The sequence below is a fragment of the Cebus imitator genome, unplaced genomic scaffold, assembly GCF_001604975.1.
Source record: "Cebus imitator isolate Cc_AM_T3 unplaced genomic scaffold, Cebus_imitator-1.0 Scaffold179, whole genome shotgun sequence".
Lineage (NCBI taxonomy): Eukaryota > Metazoa > Chordata > Mammalia > Primates > Cebidae > Cebus > Cebus imitator.
In genome coordinates this window covers 1,680,785-1,690,754 of record NW_016107494.1, presented here as the reverse complement: position 1 = coordinate 1,690,754, position 9,970 = coordinate 1,680,785, and the positions used below count along the sequence as shown (strand labels likewise).

Sequence of the window (9,970 nt, the reverse complement as noted above, 5' to 3'; positions counted from 1 at the left end):
GACTGAGTACAGAATAAAGTGACCTATGACAACCAGCATGGAAAGGCATGCTGCAGGCTAAAGCCGGACTCAGGAAGGCCTGTTGTGAGGGAGAAAGTCCACAGACTGGCGAGGGAGAAGAGTACCCTGGGCACAGAGTAAGTGGGAAGACAGAATAGTGAGTGACTCACGTCCACATGGCTCAAGGCAAAGCCATATGCTACAGTTTCTTTAAAGAAGCAGCATAGGTTCCCACAGCAGAAAGTGGCAAGGATTCCTCTTGAATTCATGTTTGAAAAATATCCTGACACTGAAATTACTCAACAAGACTGGTGTTTCTGTTAACAGGGAAAGCTGAGTTCAGGGACGGATCTAGATTGTAGGTCTTGAAGCTTAGACAATTTGCGGAGGGTCCTCTTTATGGAAAATGGCACAAAATTAAGAATTCAAAACTAGGTACAAGGGATTGGAAGGCACCTATGCAAGGGAGGAGCCTTGAAGCTTGTATTATCTGCAAGGTAAATCTGCTTGAGTGGAGCAGAAGGATCTGGAGCAGACAGACATCCAAATCCTGAGTGTGTCACTTCATAGCTTTGGAATCTCGGGCAATTTAGCTTTCTTCTCAATTGCCCGAGATTGAATGAAGCAATTCAATTGAGTGAAGCTCAATTTCTTACCTATAAAATAGGGATAATGCTAGTCTTTCTGGCTTGTCAATAAAGACTAAATGAGAGAATGTATGTGGAGGTGCCTCGTACGTGCCATGACTGCTAACACGGATGACTTTATGGGGTGCTAAGCTTTGGTAGCTATGATTGTTGATGAAAAGTGAGTATCTATTATTCTGTCATTATTGTTTGGAGCTCTGATTCCTGAAGATTGAGGAAATGTTTCAAGTGTCTGCTGTGTGAGCTGAGCGCTCCTAGGCTTTTATCTGTATTCAGGAGATGGTAGATGGCCCTGTACCGTCTTCAGGAAGCTTACAGACTAGTGGTGGTAGGTCTGGGCTATAATCATTGGCTGTTGGAATTAGGAATATAACAACTCTTGGAATAACTAGAGTTGCTTGGAGAAAGAACTGTGGCCAGAGCAGTTAGAAGGGGGATGATCAGACCAGCAGTCTTTCTTTCCAAGCCTGAGATCAGCTGCAGAAGACTCAGAACTGAAGTGAAGCCCGGGGCTGACCCAGTCTTACTCTCTTGTTTTATGCATAAAAACAAGTCCTAGAAAGGCAAAATGGATTGCCCAGGATTATGTGGCTGTTTCGGGTCATATCCTGGACTAGAATGTTGGAGTTCTGCTTCCAGGTTATACATTTTTTTCATCACGCTGAACTTTGCTCTCAACTCATTCTCCATTTATGCCCTTTCTTCAGTTTTCCTTCTCCACTGCCCACCTAGCAGAACTCTATGGAAGGCCACCCTGTCCAACAGTCAGGCTGCAGGACCTTCTTTAGGCTTCTGCTTCTTGGTCTGACATGTAGGTAGAGCTCTCTCTGTTGCTGAGTTTCTCCATTGGTGGAAACCAAGGGTTCAGTTGACACTGCAGGGCTGTGTAGGCAAGCAGCACTAGCAACCAGCAGGCAGGCAGCACAGGCGGGCCATGAGGGAGCTTTGGACATCAGTACTTGACAGGGATGTTCAGAACCTGGAGAGCTTCCAGAGGAGAGCAATGAAAACAGTGAGTGGGAGTGAGAAGGAAGAACTCTCAGGAAAGATGAAAGGGTTTCAGATTATTTATCTTGGAGAAGAGAAAGCTGAGGGTGGCTTTGAAAAGGAGTTTCAGATATAAGAGCAGCTGTAGTATATCTTCCTTGAGGATAGACTAAGAAATTAGCTAACAGCAGCAATTAGGCTAGAGAGGTTTTTAAACTTTGTCAGTGTTCAAGCGTCACCTCAGAACAATTAAATCAGAATCTTCTCTTCAAGAGCGAGTGTTAAACATCGGTCATTTCCTTAATGTTGCCCAGGGTAGCGGACATGGAGAACCATAGAGTTAAGGGTCAAGATAAAAGCTCACTAATTGGTCCCGCCAGAGCTGCCATCTTGTGGGAGCGAAACCAACACTTGGCTGGGAGCAGCAGCCGCTGAGGTGTCCCTGGCCAGTGTCCTTCCACCTGCCCACAAGCATGAGGAAGGTCTTCGCCAACCTCTTCAAGGGCCATTTTGGCAAAAAGGAAATGCGCATCCTCATGGTGGGCCTGGATGCTGCGGGGAAGACCACGATCCTGTACAGGCTAAAGCTGGGCGAGATGGTGACCACCATTCCCACCATAGGCTCCATTGTGGAAACCGTGGAGTACAAGAACATCAGCTTCACTGTGTGGGACGTGGGTGGCCAGGACAAGATCCGGCCTCTGTGGCGCCACGAGTTCCAGAACACACAAGGCCTGATCTTCGTGGTGGACAGCAATGACAGAGCGCGTGAACGAGGCCCATGAGGAGCTCATGAGGATGCTGGCTGAGGACGAGCTCCGGGATGCTGTCCTCCTGGTGTTCGCTAACAAGCAGGACCTCCCCAACGCCATGAATGCGGCCGAGATCACAGACAAGCTGGGGCTGCACTCCCTACGCCACAGGAACTGGTACATTCAGGCCACCTGTGCCATCAGCGGCGACGGGCTCTATGAAGGACTGGACTGGCGGTCCAATCAGCTCCGGAACCAGAAGTGAATGCGACCCCCCCCCCACCACTCCTCTCACCCTCTGCTTTACTCTCATGTGGCAAACGTGCAGCTCGTGGTGTGAGTGCCAGAAGCTGCCTCCGTGGGTTGGTCACCGTGTGCATCGCACCATGCTGTAAATGTGGCAGACGCAGCCTGCAGCCAGGCTTTTTATTTAATGTAAATAGTTTTTGTTTCCAATGAGGCAGTTTCTGGTACCCCTATGCAATATTACTCAGCTTTTTTTTTTTTTTTTTATGTGAACAATGCTATTTAATGACTGCTTTATCTACTGAAATACGGAAATACCTACGTACAGGATTTAAATGTGCACAAGATTTGGGCTTTTTTCTTCTAGACTCTGTACATCATTCAGCACACATGCAGTTTTTTTCCCATAATATGGGAAATATTTTGTCTATAATTCCATTATGAGGATGTTGATATATTTGTTTGATCTTCATTCTTGAAAACACAGTCTATCCTTGGCACTCCTTCAGGCTTTAATCCAATTATTCTGTTAATTTTCACAAGAATACAAGGTTTTCCTTTAGAGTAGCCAAAATCAGGATCACTCATACCACTGCAAGCTTGAAGTAACAAAAGAGGAAACTGACACGCAACATAAACTGGACCCTTCTGTTCAAAAAGCGCTCCATCAGGATAGGTTGTGAGGTTCTTCTGTTCTTCTAAAGTATATGGTTTTAGAAACTTCTTAAGGTCTGCAATGTACCCTGCATAGGAAGTTGGGTCAGACACACTGAATGTATATTGCAATGCAGTCACTGGTTTTGGAAAAACCGTAAGTCCTGGGCTAGGAATCTGGTCACAATATTTTGGAACCTCATTGTTGAGAGTCTGAAGCATAACCCACATCATGAATGAGAAGAGTATGGCCAGGAACACATAAAAAACTAGGTAGAAGAGCAAGATCAAACCCCAGCTCTTGGCGGTGCGCCCCAGGAACTCTCCGGTGGTGGGGTTGTAGATGAAGCGCTTCCACTTGGCCAGGCACTGGTTGAGGGACTTCTCGTTCTTGGTCACAGTGTGCGTGCCGATGGCTAGGGGAGGGTGGGACAGCCGAGAACACCTCCTCGTTATAGGGAGTACTCAAGCCGACTGCCAAGAAAGTTATGTTTAATCCCACGGGCCAGCAATAGCCAAAATAAACAGTACTAGAGTTGTGCTTTTTAGTGTTTTTCTTGACTCCCCACCCACAATTAAAGTATAGCATGGCAGCTATAAATAAATAATGGACTTTAGAATTCCACAAATCTGAGTTCAAATCCTGGGTCTACCATTTACTAGTTATGTGGCCTAGCAAGTGATTTAATTATCTCTAAGCCTTTGTTTTCCTATCTTTAAAATGGTTATGTCCGTAATTCTTGAGTCATAGATTTGTTCTGAGGATAAAGCGAGATGGTGCCTATATAGCACTTAGCACCATGCCTGGCACGTTTGAAATGCACAACAAATGTTAGTAATCGTAATGATTGATGTTATTAATATTCTTTGTCATAAGTCTTGTTTCTTTCAGATCTTGGGTCTGGCATGGTGGCTCATGCCTATAATGCCAGTGCTTTGGGAGCCTGAGGCAGAAGGATTGCTTGAGGCTAGGAGTTTAAGGCCAGCCTGGGCAATATAGCAAGACCCCATCTCTATAAAAGGTTAAAAAATAATTAGCTAGGCATGGTGGTAATTAAAGAGATAGTTAAATCACTTGCTAGTCCCACACCTATAGCCCCAGCTACTGGGGAGACTGAGTTTTGCAGATCCTTTGAGCCTGGGTGGTTGAGGCTTCAGTGAGCTATGATTGTACCACTGCACTGCAGCTTGGGCAATAGAGTGAGATGCTTATCTGGAAGAAAGAAAAGGAAGGGAAGGGGAAGGGGAAGGGAGGGAAAAAAGGGAGGGAGGGAAGGAAGGAAAGAAAGAGAGAGAGAAAGAAAGAAAGAGAAAGAAATAATGGAAGGAAGGAAGGAAGAAAGAAAGAAAGGAAGGGAGAAAGAAAAAAATTGGAGCTTATAGAATTTAGGTGAATTATCCCATCTGGGATCAAACAGAAAAGTCTTCAGTGACACCTCTGGTTTCTGCATGTAACATCTGCATGTAACATCTGCATGTAACATGTAACATCCCAGAGCTTTTCACAGCAGGGTCAAGTACTCGGGCTGTAACAGAGTGTAAACAAAAGTCTTAAAAAGAAAAAACCAGAGAACAAAAAACTTGATTTTAAGCTAATTTTAGACTTACAGAAAAATTGCAAAAATAGCACAGAGAGTGTCCATCCGTCTTTCACTCAGCTTCCCCTAATGTTAGCATCTTTCACAACCAGAGTACAATTGTTAGAACATTGAGAGAGTACCATTAAACTCAATGCCTTATGCAACTTCCACCAGTTTTTACATTAATGTCCTTTTTTATTCCAGGATCCTATCTAGGATCCCATTCGAGTTGTTATTATTTAGTTGTTATTGCCTTTAGTTGTCATTTTTCGTTAGTCTTCTGCAGCCTAAAACAGCTCCTCAGTCTTTCTCGTCTACCTTGTCTTTTGTGACACTTTGGCACTTTTGAAGAGTGGTGATCATTTTGTCAAATGCCCCTCACTTTGGGTTTGTCTTATGTTTCTTGCCATTGAGCCACATTTTTGGCAAGAATACCACAGAAATGTTGTGTCCCTCTTGGTACATTATATCCATGGTTCATGATATAGATATTGCTGTCTTACTACTGTCTTATGACTGGTGAGGTTGACCTTGGCCATTTGGTTAAGGTGGTTTCTGCCTGGCTTCTCTACTTCAACATTACTATTTTTCCCTTTGTAGTTAATAAATATCTTGGGGGAAATATTTTGAGACTGTAAAAATTCGATTCCTCCCTGAGCTTGCACCCACTCATTTTAGCATTCATTGGTGGGTCTTGTCTGCAACAATTATTACAGTGGTGTTTGTCTAGGGGTGATTTTCTGTTTCTTTCTTTCCTTCTACATTTATTAACACTTCTTTCTCTTTAAGATGGGGTCTTGCTCAGGCTTGCCTCAAATTCCTGAGCTGAAGTAATCCTCCCACCTCAGCCTCTCTGAGTAGCTGAGGTTACAGGTGCATGCCACCATGCTCAGCATCCTTCTACATTTATTAATTGAAATTCTACTGTAAGGAATAGCAATTCTCTCTTCCCCACTTACTAACTTATTGGTTATTTGTATCAGCATGAACTTATTAGTGAACTTTGGGCTACAGTCCAATACAATCATTATTCATTTTGTTGTTCAAATTATTCCAGTTATAGCAAGGCATAATTTGTTGTTTATTCTACTTGCTCTTTTCTTTCAGTGTGCTATTTGAAAAGGGATCCAAAAAGTCAACAGGTTTTTGACTCCTATGACTCAGCAGAACTACATCTCTTAATTGAAAGGTCTCCAGAGGAGAACCCACCACTTCCTTTGCCACCTTGATGTTGCTCAGAAATATTCCTTCTTGAAACAAATAATGCTCCTTTTAAAATTTGTTTCAGTGAAATGTCAAACTACATAAATTTTATTTGTTCTTATTCCACTCCTAGTAGAATAAAAAATGTTTTGGGAGAGTGTATCATGGTGTACTATCATTTAAATATACCTGGGATCAACTTGGTACAGCTCAGGACCTCCTAGTCCTGCGTTTTGCATGATTCACTTTGTTTTATACAGTACTGGAAGCACAGCCCTCATTCATCCTCACTAATAGTCTCTAGTGAGTCTTAAAATGTATGCAACCTCTTAAGTAAGAACTCTTAAATACTGATTGTGGTGCTACCTGTTTTCAGGGTTCTTGACTTTGCACCCAGCAGACCAAAGGATGATGGCAACGTGAGGTAGATGCAAGGCTAGTCATGCCTGATTTGTGCTGAACCCCAGACAGAAAGCTGTGAGGGACTGTCACCAACATTTATCTACCAGTGGTTCTGAAGCTTTTTCTTTTTTCTTTAACTTTTGTCAACCTAAGCAGGACAAAAAACCTACCATAGCCATTCCCGCTTTATAGGGGAAAAAGAAATTGGGGATAACAAATATTTGGAGGGGAATAAAATAGCAGTCAAAATGGCAACATGGCAGCAGTTACGTAAAAACAAAAGGGTTGGTAAGTAAAGCCAACGTTCCTTAATACAAGAGCAGCAACTCACAGCCAACTCCAGATAAGCCTGATGAAGTCCTTATCACTGACAGACTTTCCTGAAAACTGGAAATTGCAACTGTTTGCATGTGTGAGGACACAGAAGGGCTGTGCAACATTGCCAAAAGCTGAATGGTATCTGAGAAAACACCAGTTATCTGGTAATTTTAGATTACAAATGCCAAAGTTTATAATGCTTTATAGGCCATTAGTAAGTACCACTCAATGACAAGTAAAAATGAAAGTCAGTAGCATTGCTTTGAAGACGGTCTTCTTTTACATGAGTTTGTAGCCTATCTCGGGATGCTTTTGGTTCATTGCTTTACACAGCTCAATCTAACAGATGAAAGGTTGAAAGGGGGAGACGAACAGGGGCAGCTGAAACATAAGAATAATAATTTCCAAGAAGCTTCTGGGAAGCTTTCCAGGTATTACCATGCAGTGTTTCCCTGCCCCTACCCCATGCCATAGAGTTAGGTGAGAGATCAAGGAAATGGAAACTACCTTAGACTCCCTGATGCATCTTCCTTTCCTCACCTCTCTGGCATCTCAAGATGTCTCTGTCACCTCACTCACTCACTGCCACATCCCCCACCCAGCTCATTCTCACAGTCTGGCCAGAGCCCAGCTTTGCTCAGGGGTCTCTCAGGAAGACTTCCCTGCTCACTGTGAATAATCCCTTAAGAGTGAATAAGAGCTACGATTTACAGTTACCCATCATCTCCTGAAATCTCAAGCTAGAAAGTGGCATACGCAGGACTCAGACCCCACACTCTTCAGTGTCAAGCATGAGCAGGTCTCCACTACACGCACCGTGCATGTGGCTGAGCTGGGACTCTGCCCTGTTCTAGACTCCGGCCTGAATGAACTGCTCTCACAGCTGCTCCGTGGGCTGTTCTTGCAGAAAAACGAAGCTCCCTGGATGACCTCTGCCTCGTGCTCACTGCCAGCTCCTTCACTTATGACAGATTTAGGGCTTTGCTTTATTTTAAACGTTGGCACGTAACTTCTCTATTGAGTTACAAATAATTAAAAATGCTAGTATATTATTTTAAAATTCAAACAATATTGATAGAGTGGAGAAAAATATCTCCCTTACTACCATGTCCTGATCTCAGTTCCACTCTGCAAATGTAACTACTATTAACTGTTTAGTGAAGATTTTTTCAGACTTTTTCCAAATGTGCATAAATGTGTGTGTTTGGGAAGTTTTTTTGACATCTCAGAGCTCTGTAATCTATGTCTCTTTTTCCCAAATCATTGTCCATTCCACATTGCAAGCTGCAAAACGGTAAGATAAATGTATTTTTAAATTAATCTACACAGGACCTGACCAAATGAACACCTATTCTTGATGGACTGAGAGGAGCACTTGTGTTGGAGACAGGGGTGAGAGGCAGAAGCCCTCCAGAGAGACCCTGAGGTCACCAAGTGGGAAAAGCACATGAGTCCCGGGGAAGAGAGCATGCTTCATAAGCTCACCAGCAGCTGGCCGGACCTGCCGGGGTGTGCACATTCCCCAGACTGCGAAATCACTCCTGTGTGTGTTGTCCAGTGGCCGAGGGGAGGGCAGAAAAGGGGAAGGGGAGGCACAAGGGTGGAATGTGGGTTGGGCCAAGTTTAGAATTACAAGTGCCACAGGGGCGTTCTGGATCCACACTTTAAATAGCGAGCGGCTTCCCCTTCCCCCTTAGATAATTCTCCTCCCCTGACTGGACCTCTGGCAGCAACTTCAACTAAGGTTCGAAATGTTTTCTTCTCTTTTTTTTTCTGTTTCTGGGTCTCAGACTGCAGGTTGGTGGGGTCCATAGGACTTACAGCCAAAGGACTTTTTTTTTTAAATCCTCTCCTAAAAAATATGCTTCTGACATTTATATGTGCAAATGCAAAGATTATATGCTATTTTCTTGCCTCTGAAACTTTGGTGGCTATTGACTTAAGGGACGATGTAATTTGGAAAGAGAGAGTCCTAAATTGAGAGGAAAGACAACTGGATTTAACTCCCAGAAAACAAAGTCTTTCTTTTTTTTTTTTCTCAAAAGGAAATCCCAATCTTTTTATCATGGAAAACCATCAACTGGGTGTGGGGAATTGGTCAGAGTGGTTAAAGTCCAGTGGATTTCTCCTCCAAGTCCTATAGCACAAAGGAATGTCTCAAGCCTCGTCACCCTTTCTCAATCCCCACAAAATAGGGGGTTGTTCAATATTGTCTTCAATGATTAAAAACTTGTGGTTAAAGATTTCCCCTTAGGACTAGTGACAAAGTTAGGCTTATACTTTTAATGAAGGCCAAAAATAAGCCAGGGTCCTTGAGGGAAAATTCTTAGTGTTCTATACCCCAGCATCTTACCTTAGGGTTAAATCTAGGTCTAACTAAGCTGTGCAGGTTGGCTAAGATGGAATAATGAAACTGTAGCAGGGGCGGCCTTGGGAAACGGATCTCTCAGACACCAAATCCAGGAGGAAGGAGGGTTTATTCGGGTGGGAGCAAGGTGGCATAGTTGCCTAACAGCCAAGCTCCCTTAACAAACGGAAGGTTCTGCCTTTATATAGGCTTATACTTTAGATGTTACACGTGGAAGAATCTTAGGTTTATAGCTTTACATATGAAAAGGGTCTCGGTTTACAGTCTCAGGAATTACATATCAAAAGGGTTTTGGTTTACAGTCTCAGGAATCACATATGAAAATTGGAAGTTGATCTGAGATGCCTGGGTCTCCCTCTTCCCCCTCCCCCACCTTTGAGACCCTCACGACTTTGTAATATTAGTGAGGGGTCTTACTTTCATTCTGACTTTCCTTCTGACTTTCCAGATTTTCTAAAGAAACCGACTGATAATGTTTCATATAATACACTTGTGATGTCATTTTTTGGCTAACTACAGTAGTGATGAACCCGCTAATCATCTGAAGGAACAGGGGGAGCAGACAAGGGAGCAGCAAACAAACACCTATTATTATTAGGACACTTATGATGAGGGTTTTGAATCCTCCCAAGGATGAGAACCAATCTTCAAATAAGGACTCAGGGTTAAATCCGTGCCACACCTGTACAGGCACGTGTGCCAGTTTGGTCATGTCTCGCACAATATCTTCTGCTTGACCCTGGTCATCTATGTGCGGACAGCAGTTGGTTAGATTGAATTTTCCACAGACTCCCCCTTTGGCTGCTAGCAAAT

The 9,970-nt window shown here is 43.5% G+C and overlaps 2 protein-coding genes and 1 pseudogene across 6 annotated transcripts in view; 2 read left to right on the top strand and 1 right to left on the bottom strand.

Moving 5' to 3' along the window:
• Positions 1 to 1,844: 1,844 nt before the first annotated feature.
• Positions 1,845 to 3,065, top strand: LOC108315830 (annotated as a pseudogene).
• The window catches only part of LOC108315772 (sodium/potassium-transporting ATPase subunit beta-3-like), a 13,601-nt gene continuing 6,594 nt past the window's right edge, over positions 2,964 to 9,970 (bottom strand). The window contains 3 exon segments of the mRNA XM_037744553.1: positions 2,964 to 3,057; positions 3,059 to 3,082; positions 3,084 to 3,731. Coding sequence (XP_037600481.1) covers positions 2,964 to 3,057; positions 3,059 to 3,082; positions 3,084 to 3,731 — 766 coding nt within the window.
• Positions 8,449 to 9,970, top strand: part of SLC6A13 (solute carrier family 6 member 13) — a 49,484-nt gene continuing 47,962 nt past the window's right edge. For 2 of the 5 annotated variants that reach the window (XM_017545403.2, XM_017545402.2), the window contains exon 1: positions 8,449 to 8,533. The gene's annotated coding sequence lies outside the window, so the exon portion shown is untranslated. The remainder of the gene's footprint in view (positions 8,534 to 9,970) is intronic. The other 3 variants (XM_017545405.2, XM_017545406.2, XM_017545404.1) reach the window with 2 other exon arrangements.